Consider the following 26,056-nt stretch of genomic DNA (forward strand, 5'->3'; position numbering starts at 1 on the left):
ACGGAGTGCGCGTACGTGACGTGACGTGCCTGGGGCGGTGCTACAGGGCCTTCTGGGCGTCGGGGAAGCCGGGTACCGGAGTGAGTGAGCATGGGGACTCCTGCGGGCTCCGGGACCCGTTCCACGGGCGCTGGAACTGTTGAAGGCGTGGGGATCCCTCCGGGTCTGCAGACTGACTACGAGACGCTGCTCAGCCGCTTCCAAGAGATGGACAGCGTGCGCTTCGAAGACTTCACGGAGCTCTGGCGCAGCATGAAGTTCGCGACTATCTTCTGGTGGGTGTGCCTCGTCCTCCTACCCCTGTCTCCCCCGTGGGGAACGCAGCCTGCATCCCCGACCTCCGCCTTGGCGGTTTCCGTGGGTCGCCCTTGCACTCTGCTGGCTCGGCCCTCTGCATCTCCACCGCCTCCATCCGAGCCCAAACCTCTTCCAATCTTCTATGCCCTGAATGAATCCGCGGTTAGAAACAAAGTATTCCCACCGACACAGGGTCCTCTACGAACGAATTCATTTAGCATGCAACAACTGATGTTGCAAGTGTAGGTTTGAATCTCTGTGTATCGCCTTTAGGTGGATAAAGCCCAGATTCAACCCAGTAGCCGCCTTTGCCTCTGTCCCCAGCCTCATTTCCAGTGCCCACACCTTGCACTCACTCTCTTGGCTCGAGTTGCTTTTGGCACTCCACTGGCGTTTCCTAGCCTGAGAATTTTCCATCTCCTTTTGTTTGTCCACTTCGTCAGTCATTTTTGAACCCAAATGACAGTTCTTTAGGGAATTCTTTTGGCCTTCGGGACTAAGTGAGAGGCTCGAGTTCTGTCTACCCCCAGCACGAAGTGTTTATCTCATCGTCTAGAGTATATTTCATAATTAGAGACGCAGTCTTGGATAACGGTGAAGAGTGGAGATGATGGGTCTTGGGCATCAGGATTTGAATACAGCTCTCCAGTCCCCCTCCCCCAGATCTGAGACAACCCTTTTTGTCTGTAAGATAGATCATGATAGTGTGGGAATTAAATGAATCAATATATTAGGTGGTTCGACGTGTGAAATTAATGTTCAGAGTTATTACTACCCTTTGATTTCTCCCTTAGACTGAACTTTGTGAGAACAGCCATGTGATTAATGTGGTATTCCTTATTGTTATTTGTTTTTGAGACTTGCCCTCATTGTGTGTAGCTTTGGCTGGCCTGAAACTTGCCATTATACCAGACTGGCCTTGAGATTTGCCTGCCTCTTCCTTCTAATGTCAGGCATTCACCACCTTGCCCACGTTTGAATACGGTGTTTGTATTACCTACCACACCATATAAATTCTTGAAAAGGGTAAATGATTGAATGAAATCTTACTAGATCTTTTGTTGAATAAAATAGAACTTTTTATACTATTGATTTAGACTATTATGTAGTTTGTAAGTTATTACAAATTAAGTTGTAAATTATTACAGGTGATGAAATTAACCTGCTCTGGGGCAGCATTCCTCTAAGCCCAGAATGTGGGGAGAATCAAGGCCAGGAGTACGAGGCCATCCTAGCTTCAAAGAGAATTCTGCAGGAGACACTGTCTCAAAACCCAAAATAACAACAAAAATTATCTATTGTACAACTGATGTTTTATGTAGCTAACTGTAATGGATTCATTATCTAATATACTTAACTTAGAGCTCTGAAAAGCAGGTATAAGTGTTCCATGTATTAGAGATTAGAAAATTGAAGTTTATAGCCGGGCGTGGTGGCGCACCCCTTTAATCCCAGCACTTGGGAGGCAGAGGCAGGCAGATTTCTGAGTTCGAGGCCAGCCTGGTCTACAAAGTGAGTTCCAGGACAGCCAGGGCTACACAGAGAAACCCTGTCTCAAAAAAAAAAAAAAAGAAAAGAAAATTGAGACTTAGAGGAAGTTAATTTTATCAAGTGTGGTGTCAGAGGCTTATAATTAGAGCGATCAAGAGGCAGGAGAATTGCAAGTTTGAGGTCAGCCTGGGCTGGAAGATGAGACCCTATCTTTAAAAAGAATCTAAATCTATTATGTCTTCCTGTTTCCTTTTAAAACTTAGTTTAAATTTATTTATTATTATTATTATTATTATTTTTGAGACAGGGTTTTACTATACAGTCCTGGCTGGCCTGGAAAGTACCATGCAGATGGGATTAAAGGTGCCCATCACCTTGCACAGCCTGTTGTCTTGTCTTTTCTGTTTCTAAAGTCTTTCACTGTACTAAAGAGGTTGGGGTAACTTTCCCTCCTTACCCCTCTCCCTTTTTCCTGATAGGATCTTTCTGTGAAGCCCAGAGTTTCCTAGAATTGAGTATTCTAGGCTGGTCTCAAACTCACAGAGATTCCCCTGCCTCTGCCTGCTGAGAGCTGGGATTAAAGGCGTATACCACTGCACCCCAGTTGGATTTTCTTTAGGAGTCATTTTGGTCTCCACACTACCTACCGTAGGTCTTTTGTGTTCTTTTACTGTATTTATTATTTTTATTGTTTCCTCCTCCATTTGTAATGAGATGTATATTTTATTACTATTAACTGAGGTGCTTAGGTGTTTACCATTTTGTTTTGCTGTTATTAATATGAAAACCACAGCATATTTATAATTATATGATGTATTTTGAGGCATTTTAGCTAAGGTTGTATTTGAAGGTTGACTTTGTGACAGTCCGTACCTCTTGTCTCCAGAGTGCTGGGATTACAGTCTGGGCCAACACCCCCAACTTCCTGTTTTGTTTTGAGACTAGATCTCTTGTAGCCCAGGCTGGCCTTGATCTCAGTATGTAACCAAGGATAACCTTAAACCTTTTGATCTTTCTATCTCTATTTTCCAATTGCTAGGGTCTCTGGAGTGTGCTGTTGTGTCTGGCTTTAAAAAATGGAGAACATTTTTAATCTGCCAATTTAAGGCCTGTCACAGAACGCTCGGATGGTATGCTCAAAGTCGCTTTCATTGTTTCATCGCTCAGACTTGCTTTTGTGCTCTGATGAACGGGAAGATGGGTTAGGTAGTATTAACTCTCTCTGACTTTCACTTAAGGTTACCATGGACAGAAAATGATGAAAATCCTGGAGACTATTGGGGGAAATGTATAGTATAGATTAAAATACACAGAGTGTTTGAGTCTGTAAGAGCATGGTTATTTCAGTATTAAATGTTTTAAATACTCAATATGAGTTTGAAGCTTTTTCTATAGTCATCAGTTTGGCAGCAAGGCTGGTGTTTTGGTGGCAGTGTCATTGTTTGTTACCTGACAGTGTGTGGTGTCGAGGACAGTAGAAAATAAGTTCTTTTTGTTTGAGTCACAAGAGGGTCGGGTGTGGGTTCTTCCTCTAGTTCCTAGGGGCTGTTTACAGAAGCATATGCCATATTTATATAACAGTGGAAATATTTCCTCTTTGTTTTGCAGTGGCAAAATGAGGAATTTAAAAAAGAACATGTTTACAAAGGAAGCTTTAGCTTTGGCGTGGCGCTACTTTTTGCCTCCCCACACATTCCAGATCAGAGTTGGCGCTTTGTATCTTCTATACGGGTTGTACAACACACAGCTGTGCCAGCCGAAACAAAAGGTGAGGCCTGGTGATTACTGTCCCTTGGTAGAAACTTGAACCAGGCACTATTTTTGTTTTTTATTTTGTTTAAATAATAAAGGACTTAAGTGGAAATGCCAGTGTTTAGGCTGACGTTTGTGGGAAAGGATCCAGCGTATTCACTGAGTGACTTTCTCCCCCTGCTGTAGATCCGAGTTGCCTTGAAGGACTGGGATGAAGTTATTAGGTTTCAGCAAGACTTGATGAATGCACAGCATTTCGACGCAGCTTTTGTTTTCAGGAAGCTTCGGCTGGACAGAGCCTTCCACTTCACAGCGATGCCCAAGCTGGTATGTTGCCTAAAAACATCATTTTTTCTCTTCTCTTTTGCATTTTTTCAAGACAGGGTTTCTTTGTGTAACCCTGGTTGTGCTGGAACTCACTATGTAGACCAGGCTGGCTTTGATCTGCCTGCCTCTGCCTCCTGCATGCTGGGAATAAAGGTGTGGGCCACCACCTGGCTTTAAAAAAATAGTTACTTTCAAAACAAGCAGTTACAATTCATTGTCTACAGTCTGCTTTGTTCTCCTGAAAATGGGAAGTCTGTTAGTGGTGTTCAAAACTCTAGCCTTGCAATAAGAAGAATATTTTCTGATTGTCTTATTTTCCCTGCAGACAGAGGTGAGCCTCTTCTCTTGAGTGTAGGGTATTTGTGGACGACACTGAAGCTAATTACTGTGAGCAGGGAAAGATCCGACATCTGTATCTGCTTTCTAAAATCTCTTTCCAGAGCTGAGGGGTCAGCCCAGAGCCACATGCTTTGAGGCTGTTCCTCAGCCACTGGGCTGCCTCTTTCAGCCTCATGCCTTTCTCCATTTGGATGTCAAGAGGGCCTACTTGAAGAATAACAAATTTAAATCTTAGTTGATTAAAAAATGAACTTCTGGGCTGGTGAGATGGCTCAGTGGGTAAGAGCACCCGACCGCTCTTCCGAAGGTCCAGAGTTCAAATCCCAGCAACCACATGGTGGCTCACAACCATCCGTAATGAGATCTCGTGCCCTCTTCTGGAGTGTCTGAAGACAGCTACAATGTACTTACATATAATAAATAAATAAATCTTAAAAAAAAAAATGAACTTCTAATAAATCTCATCATTTCTTCAGTTTTGTAACAATTGAGATTAGAAGAACAGATATTCTCCTTCTGGCAAATCATGAGACCTTTGGAAGCTGGGCAGACCCTGTAGCATTCAGTGTGGCATCTCCCAGACTCCAAAAATGGCTAGTTAAGAAGTGTACTGTGTGTTCTTCTACTGATATAAATTTATTCCAGGCTTATATTTATTTAAGTTCTTTAGCTCATTTAACATTTTTGAAAAACTGTTACTGTTGTGCATGTTTGTGCATTTGACAATGTATGTAGGTGATACATGCGTGTACATGCATGTGCACAGTAGGACCACTGTGGTGTCTATTCTCTCCTTTCACCTTGATGGGGATTCGTGGGAATCTACTCAGGTGACCAGGCTTGCCCAGCAAGTGCCTTTGCCCACAGAGCCGTCTCTCCAGCCCAGGATGTTCATTTTAAAAGGTGTTTCTTTGTATTTAGCTTTCATGTAGAATGAAGAAAAAAGTTCAACAAACTGAAGTGACACAGAAATTTAAGGACCCGAATGATCGTGTAATGAAACTTATCACTTCTGAGGTATTAGAGGTGAGTTTGTTCTTATACTCTCGAAGTTGGGGAAAGTGGCTTTGTTGACAGTTAATGTGTTGCGGTTATGACTTCATTAATTAGGTATTGAGAGCTCCTATTATGATTTTAGCATATATCCTGCAACTTGTAGCCACTGTCCTTTAGGATAAAACAAAACAATCATTAAAACAAACAAACGAACGAACAAAAAACAAAAACAAAAAAACCTACATCTCATAAGAAATAAAAAATCCTCTTTTCCTTATAGGAAATGCTGAATGTTCACGATCATTATCAAAATATGAAGCATGCTATTTCAGCAGACAAGGCCATGCCAGACAGAGCTCTCAGTCTGGTAAAGGAGGACTTTTTTGAGAACATTAAGAACATAGTTTTGGAGCATCAGGAGTGGCACAAAGAACGGAAGGTAAGCTCTTGCTTGTTGCTGTCTCCCCCCACGCCTCCTGTGTTATAGGCAGATGTTTAAATCTGTCAGTACTGTAGAGAGGCCACATTGCTGTGGAGTCAAGATTTTAGAGGGCGTTACCTTTCTTGTTAGGGCCTTGTTTCTTACTAGGCCTGTGACATGACATTATTCAGTTTTACAAATGGGCCTGAGGGAGAATAAAAGTTGTTGAATTGTTTTTAGTTTAAACCCAGAATATAGATTAATTTTGTTTGGTACAGAATTAATTCTATCGTTGTAAAACTTGGGATTCATTACCAACTTGTAAATATTAGTGGGCTGCATCTAAAATTTTAGAAAACTACTTTTTCTTATGAACCTGAGGGTCTGGCTCCACCTACCCCACTTATTGTTTAGTAGGGGACACTGCACCCAGGGGAGGCTCATGTGTCTCCAGCATTGTCTTTCTTGTGTGGCTTAGCCTTGTGTCTTAGTTAGGATTTCATTGCTGTGAAAAGACGTTATGACCAAGGCAACTCTAATAAAGGGGCTGGCTTACAGTTTGAGAGGTTCAGTCCATTTATCATTATTGTGGGAAGCATGGCAACATTCAAACAGATATGGTGCTGGAGAGCTGAGAGTTCTACATCTTTTTTTTTTTTTTTGGTTTTTCGAGACAGGGTTTCTCTGTGTAGCCCTGGCTGTCCTGGAACTCACTTTGTAGACCAGGCTGGCCTCCAACTCAGAAATTTGCCTGCTTCTGCCTCCTGAGTGCTGGGATTAAAGGTGTGTGCCACCATGCCTGGCTGAGAGTTCTACATCTTGATCCAAAAGCAGCCAGGAGGAGCCTCTTCTGCAGGCAGCCAGAAGGAAGCGTTCTTCTGCACTGGGCGGAGTTTGAGCAGGAGACCTCAAAGTCTGCCTACCCAGTGACCCACTTCCTCCAACAAGGCCACACCTCCTAATATTGTCACTTCCCATGGGCCAAGCACATTCACCACCATACCACGGATTTTATTTTTTTAAAGGAACTTTCTATTTAGTCTTGAACTCAGTAAGTAGTCCAGGCTAGCCTTGAACTCCACAGAGATCCCTCCCACCCCCAGTGCAGGGATTAAAGTTGTGCATCAGCATATCCAGCCATTTTTTTTTTTTTCTTTTTTGGTTTTTCGAGACAGGGTTTCTCTGTGTAGCCCTGGCTGTCCTGGAACTCACGTTGTAGACCAGGCTGGCCTCGAACTCAGAAATCTGCCTGCCTCTGCCTCCAGAGTGCTGGGATTAAAGGCGTGCGCCACCACGCCCAAGCCAGCCATTCTTTTAATGCCACAGGAGGTGTATGGAACTCATTAGTTAGGGCAGTTCAGGTGATTTAACAGTGATTTCTAGAACTATTGAAACTTTTTGGTCTAAGAAATGTTTTTACCTTAACTGGGTGCTTAAGGAATTGGTTCTCCCCTTCTAGGATGTGGGTGGGGCCCAGGGATTGAACTCGGGTCTTCAGGTTGGCAGTGCATGGATGCCCTGACCCACTAAGTTCTCTTTCCAGCGCGAACCGTTGTAATCTTAATGTTAGGCAGTGTGCTGCTTAGTTTCCTGAGCTCCAGCAAAGCTGGAGTCATTTGAAAAGAGAAAACCTCAATTGTGTTAAATGCCTCCATTACATTGGCCTGTAGGCAACTCTGTGGGACATTTTCTTGATTATTGATCGGTGTGGGAGGGCCCCGCCCTCTGTAGTAGTGCTGCCCTGGCAGTGGTCCTGGGTGGTTCAAAGACATAGTCTGAGCAAGTCATGGGGAGTGAGCCAGTAAGCATCCCTCCATGGTCTCTGCTCAGTTCTTGTCTCTAGCTGCCTCCTTTCACGATAGACTGGAAGCTGTGAGCTGAGATAGACTGGAAACTGTGAGCTGAGGTAGACTGGAAGCTGTGAGCTGAGATAGACTGGAAGCTGTGAGCTGAGATAGACTGGAAGCTGTGAGCTGAGATAGACTGGAAGCTGTGAGCTGAGATAGACTGGAAGCTGTGAGCTGAGATAGACTGGAAGCTGTGAGCTGAGATAGACTGGAAGCTGTGAGCTGAGATAGACTGGAAGCTGTGAGCTGAGATAGACTGGAAGCTGTGAGCTGAAGGAAACCCTTTCTTCCTGCAGTTGCTTTTGGCCCTGGTCTTTATCACAGTAGTAGGACAGATGGTGACCATGCTGTAGTAATTTGAAACTGCCTCCTGGTTTTTCAGTCATTAAAAGTAAATGTTCTTCACTGTTAAAATTGCAATTTACTTAACTATCTGTAATTAACAGAATTATAAATGTGTATGCATAGTCATGCATAAATAAAATTTATTTTTTGTTCTTTCAGAATCCCTCCTTAAAACCCAAACTTAAAGATGGAGAAGAGAATAGTGAATGCCCTTCAGAGGAGCCAGAGGTCTGCAGAATGTTAATGGCGTCTTTCCCTTTATGTGTGACTAATTCTGCTTCATAGGTGTTATGACCCTTGTGCCGAATTATGAAAACACAGGAAAAGTCTGTTTAGTGTGTTCTTCACACGAACTGTTGAGGTCACTCCGAGGGCTTGTCGAGAGTGAGATATTAGGGATTGGAGTGATGGGAGGTGTGTCGGTTCTCACGCAGGTTTGTGGGCTGTTTTCCTGCTTTTCAGCCTTTGGTGACACCTCGGCACTTGAGCAGTTTCTCATGGCCAGTGTTCCATCTGATCTGTGGAGCCATCTTTAGGCACAGGCAGATGAGGGAATGGCTTAATCCCTAAGGGTTTGTGTCTCCTTTCTTTGTGAGCCTTGAAGGAAATGGTCCACCAATGAGGATGGCATTGTCACCCGCCGTGTGGCAGGCAGAGGGTGTCTGTCATGTGTGATTTCTTACCAGTGTGTACATAAACTGTCTTAATCCTGAGGACGGGTCCTTGCGTTTTCACAATGTCCCTAACGTTTATGTTTCAGCTTGGTTTTCCTTGTTTATTTTCCTTCCAGAGATGTGACAGAGCTGTGTCTTTAGCGAAGATAAAAGCGAAAGCCTTCTCAGCTGCTGTCCCGGTAAGTTCCTTGTTCAGTGAGTTCTTTCCTAAGTGGCACCTTCATGCTCATCTATGAGATGCAGATACACAGTTTAAAAGTCAGTACCCAGCCATCCGCCGTACCCTGACCCGAGAGCCACCTCTGCGGCTTCTCCTCCAGCTCTTCCTTTTGCTTGGAACTCCAAAGCCTTGTTCTCCATCCTTGTCCACCTTCTGGGAGTTTGCTCTTTGTCCTTGAAGTTCAGGGCACCCTTGGTACCACAATCCGGTTTTCATTGATTGTTGGTGTCATGGCGCCTGGATATGGCTTCAGTCTGCAGGCTTTATACTGAGGAATTTCTGTAATAATTTGAATTGTACCATTTTTTTTTCTTGACCCTGTTGTTTTTCTTTGCTGGTTTCTGTCCATTTCAGTTCGGATGTTTCTTAAATATCATCTTGATTTTTATTGTCTATTTGCTTTGTTTTTAGTATTTGTGCTGACTTTTTTTTACTGAGAATATTCTTATTCTCTGAATGTTTCTTTAAAAATATTTTTGCCCTTTTTCATAGGATACCATGTCTGTTATTAAGGATATTAATTTAATTTTACTTTTTGATGTTTCCTCTTATTTTCTTTGAATCTTTTTCTATTTCGGTCTCTGTTTTTGTTCTTTTGGCTTTGTTCCAGAAGGTTGGCGCTCCTCAGATGTCTCTGTATTTGAGTGGCCAGTGGTGATGTGTTGCAGGCTTGCTGCCTCCTGCATGGGCCATCTTGTCTTGTTTTGTGTTTATTTGCTTTTTTTCTGTCTGTCTATCTATCTATCTATCTATCTATTTATTTATTTATATGAGTACACTATTGCAGTGTTCAGACACACCAGAAAAGGGCATCAGATCCCATTACAGATGGTTGTGAACCACCATGTGGTTGCTGGGAGTTGAACTCAGGAGCTCTGGCTGAGCAGTCAATGCTCTTAATCACTGAGCCATCTCTGTAGTCCTTTTCTTCTTCTTTTTTCTTTTTAAAATCCTAAACCTCTCTGGTATGTTCTTTCCAGAGAACAGACTCCTGTTGTCCTAGGGAGGCGGTGCAATGCCCAGCTCTGAGGCTGGGAACAGGACAAATTTGCCTATGTAGAGTTTCACTCTGTCTCCCTGTGGTTTTAGTGCAATTCCTAGTGGGGTTGGCTGTCTTGTAATGAGTTTCTTTGGTGACCATTCATTTTCTACCCTTTCCTCTGTTAGTCAGCTGTTAACCATTTCCCATGCAAAATTATAATTGTGTTGTTTCCATTGTATGTCTGTTTTGTGCTTTTCTGTGCTCTTATTATTTTACTGGAGCATTGGGAGTACTGATAAATACAATCTTAATTCTGTATGTTTTTCTTGGATTTTTTTTTTTTTGTGTGTGTGTGTGTGTGTGTGTGTGTGTGTGAATTTATATTATGGGAAAGCAAGCTATCGTTTTCCAACTTAGGATGACTCTATTGGTTAGGCATTACATGATTGCTACAGAATTATCACAGTAAATAGTTGAGTATAAGACATTGAAGACATGCCAAAGAAGATAAATAGATGGGTTGTATTTAGTTCTTTTTAACCAGAATTCTCTTTATGTATGAAGATATTTGTTGTCAAGTGATGTATATCTTATGTCACCACATAACTTTGAAAATCTAATTATACCCCACAAGTTGTTCTAATTTTCTCTCTTGAGGTGCAGCTAGTATCTTACAGAATTGCTTTTGGAGACTCATTGATACCTGAAATGCACTTACCAGTAACTGAACACTGCATTAAGCAAGTGAAGGAATTTGTAAGCTGATTCAATTAAGAAGAAAAGTCTGGGTGGCGTGGTGGTGCACTGTTCTCAGTGCTCCGGAATGCTCTGGGTGTTCAAGGCCAAACTGGTCTATATAGTTTATATAGCCAGGGTTATGTAGAGGGACGCTGTCTCAAAACAACAACAAAACCCTTGGCTTGCTGGTCTTAGGCACCGTTAGGACTGGACCTTCCTTCCCTACTTTTCCTGTCTCTTCAGTGCTGGTCCTGCTCTTGGCATTAGGTTCCAAGCTGATGTTTCCTTCCTGGTAGTAATAGTTCTAAAACACAGTGAATAGTCATAGTGGTGTGGGGATGTGAAACTCATGTTTACCAGTCTGGACCGTGTGGTCATACCTGGAGCTAGGCAAAGCATGGGAGGTACCTCAAGGGAACATTTCTGAGTCAGACCCGACTTCTGACTCTGTCTGTGATTCATTATCGTTCTTGTTGACAGCAGTGGCATTTTAACCCAGCGTGAGCTGGTGGCGAGGCAGCTGCAGGAATCTGGTGGTACAGTTACGTGTATGTAGTGCAGGCCTGTGTGGGAAATAGCACCATGGCAGATGCCCCTCTCTCACTCCTGTGCTCTGTCCTCGGACCATTTTGTTTTTCATCTGAGTAACTGGGTTTCTGTCCCGAAGGTGTCCAAGTCCAGGAGGCATCGCCAGTCCAAGCTTGACTCTTCTGACTCTGACTCTGGGTCTGGACAAGTGCAAGGCAGAGCAGCAAAGAGAAAGAGGACCAGAGAGCCAGCAGGACCAGCAGGAAGGAAGAGATCGTCCAGAAGCAAAGGTACTTTGGTTTTTAAAAGACCTGGTGCTGGAGAGTAGGCCCTTATTTCTAGGATGGACTAGAGCTGGGTTGGTTGGGGGGTATCTGTAATCCCAGCACCCTGGAGGCTGAGGCAGGAAGATTGCCAGTTTAAGGCCAGCTTGAGCTACATAGTAAGATCCTGTCCCACAACAAGAGAAAGAGACTTGTTTGGAAAAATCATGGAATTTAATGTTAAAAATGAACCCAATTTCATAGCTTCTTGGGCTCTTGTTACTAAAAGAGACCCTAGAGATTATGTCAAACTTGTTAATCAGGATAACTTTATTAGTAATGATGTATGTGAATTAAATTTATATCTAGGAAAAGCCAATAAGTAATGCATTCTAAAAACCTCCTCTCCTTCAGTTAAGTTCATTGAACTACCCCTGATTTTCATTTGTAATGGAGTGTCTGTGAAATGGCCTCATTACTTGAGGCTTAAACAACTGTGTATTTTAATGATTTGATTTTTTTCAAGAATTACCCAGGTGCTGTTTAAAGGCAGAAAACAGTAGAAACATTAACAGATGCTTAATGACTTTATCATTTCTGGCAACCTCAGGGGTCTGAGAAAGGAAACTTACAGGCTCTGAGCATATTTTCTTTTTCCAGTATTGAGGCTGGGGTCATATGTGAGAATTCAGAGGAAGAAGTCTGTTGTTAAGGGCAGCCAAGAAGCATTTCACAAGGAAAACTTGCGGGGGGTACAGGGAAGACAACTGTTAGGACAAACTCGGGCATTGAAAAAAACCCCACAGTACAAACAAAGCAGCCCCCAAGCTGAAAACTTCCCCTGAGTCCAGTTATCTCTGGGGCAGTCTCGGTGCCATTCACTGGGCCTATTAATATAGTTTATCTTCGGTTTGGCCAAAAGGGAGAATATATATTAACTATAGTAATTATTAGAGAAGATACTTGATGGTATCTAATTTCCTGATATAAAAAAGTTCTCTAGATTCGGGAATCATCAAACTTTCTTTAAAAGGCCCAAATAGCTGGTGTCTTATAAGCTTACAGATTTTACAGGGTTTTTAAAATTTTTTTTGAATGTTTAAAAAAATTAATTTATTTTAAATTCTTGTGCATTGGTGTTTTGCCTATATGTATGCCTGTGAGGGTGTCAGATCTTCTGGAACAGGAGTTGGAGACAGCTGTGAGAGACACCATTTGGGTGTTAGGAATTGAACCCTGGTCCTCTGGAAGACTAGCCAGTGCTCTTAACTAGGCCATCTCTCCAGCTAAAGTCATACAGTTTTGTTTTGTTTTGTTTTCCACAGCTTAGTTACCCAGCTACCAGTATGTGAGAGTAGCTACAGAGGGTATGAGAATAAAGGGGTTTATTGCAGTAGAAGTGCACTTCTAAGCAGGCGATGGGCCAGGTCAACCACAGACAACCATATCAACCCTGTCCTAGAGAAAAAACATAGATGCTCCTTTAATTTTTAAAAACAGACAGATGTACAGGGAGAGCTGGTTAGCCATGGCACACTCGAAGAATGTTTTGCTTGACATTGCTCATGCAGAGCTAGTTGTTGTGACTGGGAAATGAACTTGTACACTATCAGAGAAGCTACACACTTTTCATGACTTACTGTGAATGGCCAGTGTTAGATGTAAAGTGTATCCTAGAATCAGCTGGACAAAAAAGCAAAAAAGAAAGAAAAGCAAAAGTAGAGTAAAGTAAGGGAGGTCCTACTACAGAAGGTAGAGCTGGAAAGCTTCCTAAGGAGGCACTGGGTAACTTTATTAGTCTAGAAAGAAATAACTAAACAGACTATACACTTCTCCTAAGACATGAGATAGAAAGTTAGAATAGTCTTTTAGCTAGTAAGGGGATGAAACTTCAAGATGCTGTACTGGAAATGTCTGTGAACTTGTTTTTCCAGTCCTGGGGATTGATCCGTCTTGTATGCACCTGCTCATGTCTATAGCTTCAGCTCTTTGAGACAGTCTCTTGCTCTGCAGCTCAGGAGGCCTTGAACTCTCCTGCTTTATTGTCCTGTGTGCCAGGGTTCATCAAGTACCATGGCACCCAGCTTGTAGATGTTTAAGAAAAGAGTAATGTTCCTATACAAATCCTTTCAGAAAATAGAAAGGATACTTTTTAGTTTGTTGTTACTGCAAGAAATAAACTGAAGTCCTGTATCCTTCATGAGTGCGCGCGCGCACGCGCGCACACACACACACACACACACACACACACACACACACAATTCCTCCCTAGATAAAGCACATCAAATCCAGCAACCTTTTGTATCCCAGTGATACAAGAAATAAGCCAGTGTAATTCACATTAGCTGATTAAAAAAGAAAACCTCTCAGTAGAAGATACCAGCAAGTCTAGTATCTGCTCATGGTGGAAACAGTGAAATACTGTTGGATGGAAATGGAACCAGATGGATATGTGCAGACACAAGACTTTAACATCGTTATTTCATTGTAAACAACCCTCCCCAAGGCTGAGAATGAAGCGAGGAAGTCCACTGATCCAATGAACGTGGTGCCAGAAAACCCAGCCACTCGAGTAAAGCAGTGGTTTTGCTTGTGCCTTTTGGCAATCAGCATCTTCTCTGGCCTCTGTTCCCTGAGTGACCACTCATGTTTTCTGTCCCAATAGAGCTGCCTTTTCCAGAAAGCCATATGAACAGAATAATATAATATGTAACTTTTGTTGTTATCGTTGTTGAGACAGGTCACTCTGTGTAGCCCTGGCTGTTGGGGAATTCACTATGTACACCAGGCAGGCTTTGAATTCATAGAGATCCACTTGCCTCTGCCTTTGGAGTGCTGGCATTAAAGACATGGTGGCATTACATGTGCCATCATGCCTAGCATATGTACCCTTTGGGTTTGGGCTTTAACTTAGGTAATGCATGTGTGTTACCAGTTCCACCAGTGAGAAATCGAACAGTACTCTGAGGGGGGAGTGAGGATGATTATAGGAAAGAAAAAGATGCAAGAGACAGATATGAGAGGGCTGCAGGTCAATACTATGGGATCAGTGAGTGTATTTCTCATAGCTTTCTTACACTATAGTACCATGGGAAGCAAAGCCACAAGCTAACAGAAAGTTGCTGAAATATACACAGAAAACATCTGTTCCCATCCAAAAGCCTCCCTGTTCCTTCCACCAAGGTCAATAGATTCTTAGGCCTTCACCCTGAGCCTCAGGTGCACCTCCCCTTACCGTTCCTTGCCTCAGCAGGCTGGGAATCTGCCAACAGACCCTGACCAGCCTTGACTCTGCCTGGCAGACTTCACTTTTTTTTCCCTCTCTCTCTGCTTCAGAGAAATAGGCAAACTTCTTATTCTGCTTTTAGAAACAGGCAGATTTGAGAGTCAGCTATATCATTACTTATAATGACTGGTTCCTACACTGCCCTTAGCATTTCCCTGTCTGATGTCAACTGTTTAGCCAGTCACTAGCCAAAAGATATTTAGGCTGTTGGCATTTTCTGCAGTTGTGAAAAAAGCCATTATAGTTTTTATGTAAAACTTTCCTATAAACCTAAGTCATGTGATCCAGAAATCCTACATCCTGGGTAAATACAAAACTGCCACTTTTTCAGTGTGACTGTATGTTGTGTGACAACACATCTACTTACCAAAGATGACAGGGTCTAGTGACGGACCAAACAAAGTATGGATACCAAAGTCCAACTTGGTAAGCCAGTGAGTTTTGTCGGGGTTATTTATAGGAACAAAAATGACTCAAAGACAGCTACATCACCAAAGCTCACCTCAGCATGGGTGACACTCACGGAGCTGGGAGCCTAGAACAACTGTACAGCCTGCGATCAGCTCGACAGGTTGGAGAGAGTCCTTTTCAGGTGATACTGGTCTAAACCTCTCCTAGACAGCTCAGCTGGTTTCTGCTTCTTTCAGGTAGCTGGTCTAGTCTGAGTCTTGGTAGCTCAGTTTGTCTGAGTCTTCTTTGAAGCTTAGCTTCCCTTCCTCTGAGAGAAACTCTCAGCTTTTATTGCTTACTCCAGCAGGGAAGGGCCTAGTGAATCTGGTCTGTTTCAGGGGCTTCCTGAAGCTGTTTTGGGGCTGTGTACTTTCCTACTTGAAGAGCTTCCCTGCAGGATAGGAAGTTTCAGTCTCACAGGAAACTGTTACACAACACTACCATTTCAGTCCCCTCTAGAAATGGCCAGTTTCTACTTGGTTCTAGAGTCAGCAGCTTTGGCTATTACAGTGTTTGTTTCTTCTCATAACCATTCAGGGTATAATACAGGGCCAGCTTGGTCCCAGTTTGACTTTTCCCAGTGACTATAGAGGTGTGTGCTTATGAGTCCCTCACCCCACATTTTTTTAACAAAAAACTTAGAATTTCTTTTATGTTATTGTGTGGGTATTTTGCCTTCATCTGTTCCATATGTGTGCAGTGCCTGCGAAGGCTGGAAGAGGGCATCAGGTTCCTGGAGCTAAGGATGGTTGTGAGCCTTTCTGTGGGGCCTGGGAACTGACTGGACACTGGAAGAGCTGTCCATTCTCCCCCTGATCAGTTTTTACCCTTGAGTGGGTACTCACCATTGAATAGTGAGATACAGATGCTGGAGAGAGAGACCTCTCTCTCTCTCTCTCACAGTTCTTACAGAGATAAGTGTTTTAGTGGACATGACAGTGCATGCCATTAGTCCTTACAGTGCTAAGGAGTCAGAAGTACAAAGGTTACTGTGAGTTCCGAGCCAAACAGTGTTACATAGTTAAACTCTGTCTCAAGGGGGAAAAAAAGGGAGAATTGAACTTTGCTTGTCATGATTTGTTTTGTTTTTGAGAAGACAGGGACTCCTGCAGCCCAAGCTTACCTTGGCTCTCTGTAGATACAGATGCCTTAAACCCCTGAACCCCCTGCCTCCACCTCCCAAGTGCTGGTACTGCATACACACACTACCACATTGCCTTAAGAATTGTAATTTCAGCCGGGCGAGGTGGCGCTCGCCTTTCATCCCAGCACTTGGGAGGCAGAGACAGGCAGATTTCTGAGTTCGAGGCCAGCTTGGTCTACAGAGTGAGTTCCAGGACAGCCAGGGCTACACAGAGAAACCCTGTCTTGGGAAAAAAAAAATGTAATTTCAAAGAAGTATAGAAGTGCAATCTACCATTTTTTATTTTATGATTTATGCTTTTTGTATTATATATAAAAAATCTTATTTGAAAACAGGTTTTCAGTGTTTTCTCCTACATGTTTTGTAACTTTAAACATCACTTTCATGTCTATGACATTTGAATCATTTTGTTATATATGCGGGTGGAGGTGGTTTTTTTTTGACTATGGATGTGAAATTGTATTAACATCATTTAAGACTACCCTTTCTTCTTTTTCCAAATCACCTTTACATATTTTTTGGAAATAAAACCATTGAGATGACCCAATTAGCCAGCCCTCATGGCCATCATTTTAAGGTTCTTATCCCATGTAGCCTTCTCCTCTCTCCATCTCTCTCCCTCTCCTCATGGTTCTTTGACCTAAAGCCTGGGCACCCCAAGCCCCACCCATCTCAATTCTGCCTAGCTATAGGCTCTGGGCATCGTTACTCACCAGTCAGGAATAACTTTTGGGGAAGGTCACATAGCATTTGGGTCTACTTGCAGACTCTCTGATCTCTGGGGGCAATCAGGCCTTATTTGGTGGCCCATATTTAGTGGCCCATATTTAGTGGCCCATATTTAGTGGCACAATACAAGTGACATCAGCCCACTGCATATCTACATGATGGATATGTGTGGGTGAGTCTAAGAAGTACTTTGTACTTATTTAAAAAAAAAACAAAAAACAATAAAAACACTAGCAGGGCTGGAGAGGTGTCTCAGTGTTTAGCATTACTGGCTCTTCTGTAAGACTCAGTTTCAATTCCCAGCATCCACATGATGGCAGACACCCAGCAGAGGACTTGAAAAGGGCAGTGTTTGGGACGTATAGAGTGAGGCCCATGTTAGTTCACATGTAAACAATGTTCACTTTTAGTCATTTTGGAAAGCATGTTGAGGATTGTATCGCTGCCGAACTTGAAGTGTGGAATCAGCAGCCTAGGTCTCATTCAGTGGCAGGGGGAGTGTATGAATACTGAGCAAGGGATTGATTCATTCAGTGGCAGGGGGAGTGTATGAATACTGAGCAAGGGATTGATTCATTCAGTGGCAGGGGGAGTGTATGAATACTGAGCAAGGGATTGATTCATTCAGTGGCAGGGGGAGTGTATGAATACTGAGCAAGGGATTGACATGGCTGGACTTCTCCTTGAAACTGGGGACAGTGTGGTAGGTAGCAGTGGGCTACAGTGCACTGCTTTGGTGGCTCCCTGTAGCCTCGCCTGTAGGCACTAGAGGGCACCTGACATGCAAATGAGCGCTGAGGCTGATGGTAGGAGACAAGCATGCTGATTATCTCGGCATACAGGAGGAGGATGCTGGGTAATGCTGGGCAAGTCTGGGTGGCAGGTTGTAGATTTAATGTGGGGGGATGTTTGCTCAATCTGCCTGGCTAGATTCAATTCCTGTGATGTCTGTCTGTCCTTGAACTTCCAGTCCTCCTGCCTCCATCTCACTAGTGCTGGGGACTATGGGTGTGGGCCACCATGCCTTGTGTATGGTGCTGGGTATTGAACACAGTACCTGTGCATGTTAAGGTTAGCTCTACTGACTTAGCTACATCCCAGCCCAACTCCAGCGTTTTTGAAAATGGAAATTCACTGGCAGATAGTACTAAAGAAGGATGTGAGCTTGTGTCTTGTATAGCTAAAGAAAAGGTGTTTGTATTCAAAATAATAAAATGGAAAGCTGTTCAACTTTCAGTTATAAAGTTGAAATAACCCACATGATTAAGTCCCTCTAGACATCCTGTTTTATGTAGTAACAATCAAATAAGGTATCTCTCATAAATTTTGTATCTTCTCATTCTCTCTATTTTGCCTAATAAAAGAAAGTTTTCAAAGCAGAGGAAGGTTTTGTTGTTGTTTTTATTTGGTTTTTGTTTTTTTGTTTGTTTGTTTTTGTAGGTACAGGGTTTCAAAACATATTTCAGGTTAACCTGGAACTTGCTTTGTGGCCCAGTCAGATCTTAGACTCGTAATCCTCCTGCTTCCGCTTCTTGAGTGCTGTGGTTGGTCCGTCTGATTGTCTGCCTGCCTGTATTTTATTTTATTTTAATTAATTAATTGAGGCTGGATCTCACGGTAGCCCAGGCTGTCCTCAAAGTGGATATCCTCTGAGCGCTGAGGTTATAGGTGTATGCGACTATGCCCAGGGACACATGTATCTTAATACTTAAACGATTAGACAGATGGAGAGAGGGATCATGTAAGGCCGCCGAGATAGTCATGGGGAGCCTGTTACTTGGTAAGCTAATTAGAAAATAAACATTTAAAGGATTTCTAGTCTAGAATGCATAATTATGTTGCTATAATTTCAGTGTTAAAACATCTAAGATCACCATTCTTTGTTTCTGTATACAGTCATTTCTCACTCTCTCTAAATATTCCTAGGTAACGCTCCAAATGACCGTAAAGAAGAGAAGTCTTTACACCTGAGTATGCCTATTATTACAGAGGAGGAGGAGGCGGACATGGATGGCTTCAGAAAAGCAGGTACCCGCGCATCTTGTTAGCTCCTGCAGGGACTTAGGCTATGCCCTCCCCAGGACAGGCCACTCATTCTTCCGACCCTCCTCTTTGGCCTGTTGGAGCTTGTCAGTGTTGTCCTGGTAACCATGGACTCGCTCCACAGCCAGCAAGCAGTGATGCAATATCCGGATGTGGATGCCTGCCAGGGACTCTGCTGGTGTCACCGCCCACCCGAGAAGCTGCTTGCAGGCCTCTGCCCTGCTGTGCTCTCCCTCCTGGATGCTCCTCTTCTGGGAATCTGTTTTCTTTTTCTTCTGACGCCCCTCTCCCCATTTCCTTTTTACTTTTCATGGATGAGGACTATCTCTCTATCATGTCTTTCTAAGGTTCTGTTTCTGTGTATTGTATTTAATATGGTTATTGGTGTGATAGTCACTGCATTTAGCTGGGGGAGCCAGGAGGATCAGAACACTTGCATGTGTGTTGTTTCACTGTCGTGGAATCAGACTCTTCACTTTCTCTTTGCACAAGCCTAGCCAGTTCAGGGTTGCTGCCCTGGGGTCGTGCTAGTTGTATGGAAGGCATATGGAATTCAAGCAGAGTCCTTATGAAGGAGGGCTCAGGGTGAGTGAGATCTCCTCTCTCATCGGCATCTCAGCAAGATTGGAGTCCCGCTGTCTCATTGGAGGTCAGAGGCTCTAAACTGCAGTTTCATTTCAGGAAATTCATGTGTGTCAGCAATGTTTTGTTTTTTTGTTTTGTTTTTTCTCTTAAATTTTAAGTTAGCAATCATTTCCGTCTAATCTTTCTTAAGCATTAAGACACTTGGGTCACTGGGCGTGGTGGTACACACCTATAACTTTAGCACTTGGAGGAGATCCACTTTGAGGACAGCCTGGGCGCTATACTCTGAGATCAAGTTTCAATAAACAAACCTTTAATCCTAGCGTTCAGGCAGCTGGAACGGGAGGATTACAAGTCTGAGGACTGACTGACTGGGTCACAGAGCAAGTTCTAGCCCAACTGGAACCATGCTGTAGCTTTTATTATATATGTATCTTTACATTTTAATATATATCATGCATTTTAATGTCTGTGCGTGCGGGGTGTGTGTGTGTGTGTGTGTGTGCGCGCGCACGCATATTATTTATCTCCCTCACTGTTTCCTTCTTGGGTCTTGGCTGTGGGACATTGTTGGTTGGGTTAGTCTGTTTTAAATATATGCAGGTAAAATGTGTATTATTATATAAGCCTGTCATTTAGATGTCAATTTTTTCAAAAAAGAATCCATGGAGTTCTTAACCTTGTATCCACAGAGTTCACTGCGCCCAAGAGGAAGAGAAAATGCTGAACCAGGAGGCTGGTGGAGTTTTAAATTTTGAGCTTTCCAACAGAAGAAATGGTGTCATGTTGTGCTCTAAGCAGGAAGTAGCCAGTGAAGACTGAATCTGAGAACAAGATCATTTCTGTGAAATGGAAGAGCATGCCATAGGCCAAGAGTTGAGTAAAGGTTTACTCTGAAGATTAATTTTAACATTTTTGTTAATATTGCAATTTTAACAAATTACATTGTAGTTTGTTACAGAGTAAATTGTAAATGTGTTAAACTTGTTAGAGGTCTGTATGAGTGGAGATAGAGTTTCTATTGCCTTTAGAATGTAATAGAAAGAATTGCATATTTGTGAGTTAGTTCTCTTTCCTGAAAGTTTTTGTGCTATACTTAATGCAGTGCTGTAATGTTTACGACTCTTTTTTGAAAACATTGCTTTAAAATACTGTTTATATATAAATGATTCATACCTGTCACCTAGCAATGGATTTGGCTGGGGTTTTTGTTGAATATTTTGTGTGTTATGGTTAAGTGCAATAAAAATTTTGCCCCCTTGTTTTATCTTCTAGTGTGAGAAATTTTCATGGCCAATAACTTGACTGATAACTTAGTAAGTTACCGCTGCTTTTGTGCTTAATGATGTATGCCTTACTTCCTCATTGATTTAGACAGGGTCTGCCTGTGTATGCTAGGCTAGCCTTGAACTCTCCATGCGAGTACTGCCTTGCTCGGCCTCCCCACTGCTGGGATTATAGATAATGCACCGCCGGGCCTCACTTCTTACCCTCTGTAGTATTTGCTTTAAAGTTCCCATTGGTCTACTGTATATGAATGCATAGGTACCTGTGTGTGTGTCCTTGTGTACACATAAGATTAATTAATACACTGTTTAATGCTTATGTACTGTCTAATAGGCCCATAGGAGCAGTCGTGTAGATTCTGAAACCTGGCTTTGACACAGAACTTTTGTAAATCACAGGAAAGATGTCTATAGTCACGTGTGTGCTGCTGTTTTAATTTCTCACCCCTGGAGTTTAAGTGGAGATGGCTTTAGCTGTGCTTGAATGCTGCCAGCACATGGCCTCTGTGTTGTGAGGCTAATGCAGCCTGACGTATAGTTAATTATTAGGGCTCAAAGGCTGGTTTGAAGAGGTAATTTCCAAGTCTGATATGACTGAAAAAATATATATCTTAGGTATGTAATATGTTAAGACCAAACTACTGACGTTAGATTGGATAATTCTTGACATCGTTATCCTGTTAGCTACTAAAAAGCAGTTGTTTCCTGTGTCTGACTTCAGCTCTGTCCGATAATGGGCCGGACATTACAGTGTGAACATGGGCCGGAGCTGCTGGGCTGCAACACCAGAGCTTTGTTAGTAATGTATAGCTGAGTGGGTTAGCATTGTACAGCTGAAACGCTGTGTACCTGAGTCGTAATCTATTTTTCACAAAGCGCTTATAAAAGGCCAGGGTGTCACTTCACAGGCAAAGGGATGGTGAGTAGCAAAGGCATTATTGGTGGCAGTGTTGTCATAGTAACCGAAAGTTTGTGTTTGCCCAGCCCCCTGAGTTGATCAGGCTAACCTGTGGTTCACTCAACAGCTGAAGGGAGCCCTCATTACCTTGCGTCAATTTTAATTAGGTATAATAAATACCGTCTTCTCAGACTACCTTGGGTATAGTGAAAGATTGGTACCTCTGTCTATTTATCTGTCTACTTACATGCCTACCTATGTCTTGAGAAAATACCTTAAAAACAAACTTTTTGCACTGAAAGTTACTTTTATTTTTCTCAGGTTAGCTTTGGAAAATAACTGTAGTTACTAATGCCTTCCTTACCCTTCATTCTTGAATTAAATTACAGTTTGAAGAAGGCTTACTTTTTAAATGGCTTGGAAAGAGCTCCGTGGGTGTTAAAACTATTCACATTTTCATTTATCTTTTGAGCGACTATGTAGTAATTTTCATTGCACATTTTTCTTATTCTTTGTGTTAATATAAATGTCAAAGCCCAGACTTGAGGTTGTATAATCCCTTTTATGTGATATTTTTAAATGTCTGAATTATTCATTCTACTGTGCTGTGTATTACAGGTCTGAATATTTAAGAGACATTCAAACAGGCTCCTTTCAGTTGCAAGAAACAAAAGCATACTCCCACTGTCGTAAATGCTGGGAGCTTACTGGAAGATTATGGATAAATAAGTAAGGCACTCATCAAAGACAGCTTCCTCAAGGATTTGGGAATTAGCTATAGGCCTCTCTTACACCAATTGATGCTCTTAGCTAGGGTGGAGATCCAAATCAGTTGTGTCCCATGTACCAGACAGAGGGCATGGCAGATGACAGAGAAGGACCCATCTGGCAGCTTTCCTCAGCAAAGGTGAAAGGACAGGCCTTTACAGTCTCACGGGTTTGTCAGTGCAGTCGTGGTTTGATAAAATGCAATGTCAGCCTTGCACCTTCAGGATGTAGTTAAAGGGACATGCTGTTCCCTTGACAGGTAAGTCACTGGACAGTGGTGAAGGACCTCAGCTCTGGGGCAGGCTGGGTTTGCTCTGGCCTTTAATAATTTATGCCATCTGTAAAAATTTGGGGCTGGATATACTGTAACACATTAATAGACTGGCAAAGGCTTCACCAGTGAATGTTTTACACCCAGTCCTTTGTTATAGTTGGCAAGTTGCCCATGCTGGACTTGGGATTTACTGTGTAGTCCAGGCAGGTCTTGAACCTTCTATCCTCCTGTCTCACTATCCCAAGTAGGTGGGACTATAGACTGCCGCCACCTAGCCTAACTATTCTGTTTTCAACAGTCCTGTGTTTACTCCCGTAAATCGTACCCACTGCTCTTTATTCCTTCGTGAAAGCCATCGGGAATAGATCTCGGATGGTTCATTTTCAGTTTGAAGAAATTAATACTGATATATATATATATCTCAGCATGGATTTTGTTTGTCTGAAAAATATCTTCATTTCTGGATGAAATTGTTTTTGCAAGATGTAGAATTCTAGTTATTTCAGCTCTTTCCCCCTTTCTGTCAACACTTGCAAGACTTTTTTCACTCCATCATCAATAGCCTGCTTTGTCACTGGCAGGAAATTAGAATTTGTTCCTCCAGTCCCTCGTGTAACTCAATCTTTTTCCTTTGTGTTATATTTTTGTCTGTCTGTCTGTCTGTCTATTTGATGGTGGGACCCATGGCCTTCATATACTAACCACATGCTCTACCAGAAGTTCCTCCAGGCCCTCCCTGGCTGCCCGCAGGCTTTGTTGTTATTCAGTCTGATACAGGTCTGGTGTGGTTGGCTTTTCTAACCCATGATGCATTCTGCACTCTCCTCACTTGCTTCTCTCTCTGGGACTTGAGCTGTGTTTGCTAATTACTTTGTACTGTCTCTTGGGTCGTGTTTTGTTTTCTCCAATAATACTTCTTCCACTGCCTCAGAGTGCGTTTTGATTCCAAGTTCACCATCTTTCCTTCTCTTGATTTTCTCCCATGACTTTTCATCTGGAAGCACCGATTCTTGGTTCTGATTTCTCCTTGTCCTTTTCATGGGTTTCCATCTTCATTGAAATGGCTCCTTTGTCACCTTCTCTAACCATTTGACTTTATGTAGTTGATGGGGTAGGGGTTGAGACAGGGTCCCTCTGTCTGTCTGTCAGTCTACAAAAATGCTGTTCTGGAACTTGCTGCATAGACCAGGCTATCCTGAAACAGAGATTCACCTGTGTCCAGCTCTGGGTTTAAAGGTGTGTGCCATCACACTCCATTGTCACTTTTTTAAAGTATGGCACTTTTACCCGAACACAAAGTATTTGTTACATGAATATATCCTAGCAGAATTTGAACTTTGTACTCAGGAGCCCTGTGAGTCTGAAGCTGCCGAAAGCTCTGCTTGGTACTTTGTGATGTCAGCCACGTGTTAGCCCTCGACTCACTGTGTGATGCCAGAGAGATGAGGGGAATTTATACTCAGGTTTGGGGTGCTGTTGCTGGTGGCTCTTTTCAGAGATTTCCAACCCAGCTGATAACCAGAGAAAGAAGACTAGTTCATAAGACGACATAAACCCTTTCTTCCAGGTTGCTTTTGATCATGATCATTATCGCAGTGGTAGAAGCAAACTGGAAAGCCTTGTTACCAGAGAATTAGAGTATCACGTTGGCTTCAACCTTTGAACTGGAGTTGTTTATGTAAATGTAATTTTAAGTGGTGTGACTTTGCTAGAGCTTCAGAAGCTGCTGCCCTTTGTTGAAGGTTTTAGGTGGCTGGTTTGTCTTGGTCTCCTGTAGTGCGGTTGGTGCATTGCATCGCTTGGTAGCATTGTTAGGCTGGCAAGGGCTTCACCAAACCGTAAGGCATAGTTAACTGAACTTACTGTCTGTAAACTTCAACTGTTTCCTCCCACTAACAGTGCAAGAAGATACTTTGTGTATTGTATTAAAAAATGAAATACCCCGTCTTTTAAAAAACACCGTATATCTAGAAAATCATCTTGTTTGCAATTTGATAGGAACCAATCAAAAGATTTAATTTGTCTTCAGTGTGTTACAAAACCTTTCATTACCAGCGAAGTGATCTATATGTATGTGCTATCAGTGAATAACTCTTATTATTTTTTTCCATGTGCTTTCTTAGATTTACAAATATGATTTATTCCCACGACTGCAGTCTACAGCGCTAGAACAAATGTCTCTGTAATGTTTCTGGGTCTGTGTAATTAGGATTTAATTGCTTTGGAGAGGAAGTGGGAGTGTAGACTGTCTCCTTGGGGCTGTATTACAGAATTTCATTTTGTTTTATTCTTTGGTGGATTTATTCTTTTTTTTTCCCTGATATTAACATTAATAAAGTGAGCAGAGGATTCTAACCAATTGTGCTGTCTGGATGGCCACAGGAAATGAGACAGGGCAGGTGTGGGCTTCCTGTAAGACCTTGTTGAGCCCAGAACTTGTGGCACCAGAGGGAGGGACTAGGTCCAGCAGGGTCATAGTTCTAGCCACTTAGTTTTTAATTTATATTTTATGTATTTTATATGTTAATGTAAAATATAATATAAAATTAAAATTAAAAATTTATATTTAAAATTTTGTTTTTATTTTTGAGAGCATTATTAATGAGGTATCTTTGATAGTGTTCTGTGATCATCTTCTATATTTCATTAAAAGATTCAAGCAGAGGTATTTTACATCCCCTGTCTGATCTTTGCAATAGCTGAACTTCAGCAAGTCAGCCTTGTTGGTCTGTGTGTAGTCCTTATCCCTGGACCTGAATGAATGGGGCCTTATTTGATGCTTCCCATTAGAAAGACTTGATGTCTGTGTTTACTGTACACCAGAAATTCTATTGTTTTGGCACCTCTAAAGTCAGTCAGTCTAGTCTTGTCTGTCTGTCTGTCTCTGTCTCTCTCTCCTTCCTCCCCTCCCCTCCTAATCCTCTCCCCTCCTGGTCCCCTCTTCTACTCTCCCCACCACCTCTGCTCTCCTCTCTTTTCCTCTCTTCCTTCCTCTCCCTTCCCCTCCCCTCCCCTCCTCTCCCGATTGGATCTTTCAGCAGTTCTCAGATCAGCTCTTCCTTGGTCTCTGCTCTGCTGGCTTACTGCATGCTGTTCTGGTTTCCATTCTGTGTTTTCTTTTCCTTGGGGAACTCTCCCACTTTGTGTTGAGCTCGGGACACCATTAACAGTTATTTTTGCAGCACTTTATTTCCAGAGGTGCAAGAAAGCCTTTTGTTATTTTTTGAACTTCTTTCCCTTTAAACTAAAATTTCATAGAAAGAAGGACCTTTAAAATTTTCTGATCTGGGGCTGGAGAGCTGGCTCAGAAGTTAAGAACACTAACTGTTCTTGTGGAGGGCGCAGCCTTCCTGTTTAGTGCCCACTCCATAGC

At 42.6% G+C, this 26,056-nt stretch overlaps 1 protein-coding gene across 2 annotated transcripts; it reads left to right on the plus strand.

Annotated features, from left to right (window-relative positions):
• Positions 1-21: 21 nt before the first annotated feature.
• On the plus strand, positions 22-25,222 carry Snapc1 (small nuclear RNA activating complex polypeptide 1). Of its 2 annotated transcripts, XM_021179464.3 has the most exons (10): positions 22-275; positions 3,397-3,556; positions 3,727-3,867; positions 5,128-5,232; positions 5,483-5,641; positions 7,975-8,043; positions 8,606-8,668; positions 11,097-11,247; positions 18,756-18,857; positions 20,150-25,222. In XM_021179464.3, exons 1-10 carry the CDS (start codon positions 91-93, stop codon positions 20,182-20,184), a joined length of 1,170 nt encoding a protein of 389 aa, XP_021035123.1. In that variant the 5' UTR covers positions 22-90; the 3' UTR covers positions 20,185-25,222. The 2 variants fall into 2 exon arrangements, with proteins under 2 accessions (XP_021035123.1, XP_085686587.1); XM_085830461.1 differs by lacking the exons at positions 18,756-18,857; positions 20,150-25,222 and adding an exon at positions 18,916-19,921.
• Positions 25,223-26,056: the final 834 nt, after the last annotated feature.

The sequence above is a fragment of the Mus caroli genome, unplaced genomic scaffold (genome assembly GCF_978045245.1).
Source record: "Mus caroli unplaced genomic scaffold, Mus_caroli_1 scaffold_14, whole genome shotgun sequence".
In the NCBI taxonomy this organism is placed as follows: Eukaryota; Metazoa; Chordata; class Mammalia; order Rodentia; family Muridae; genus Mus; species Mus caroli.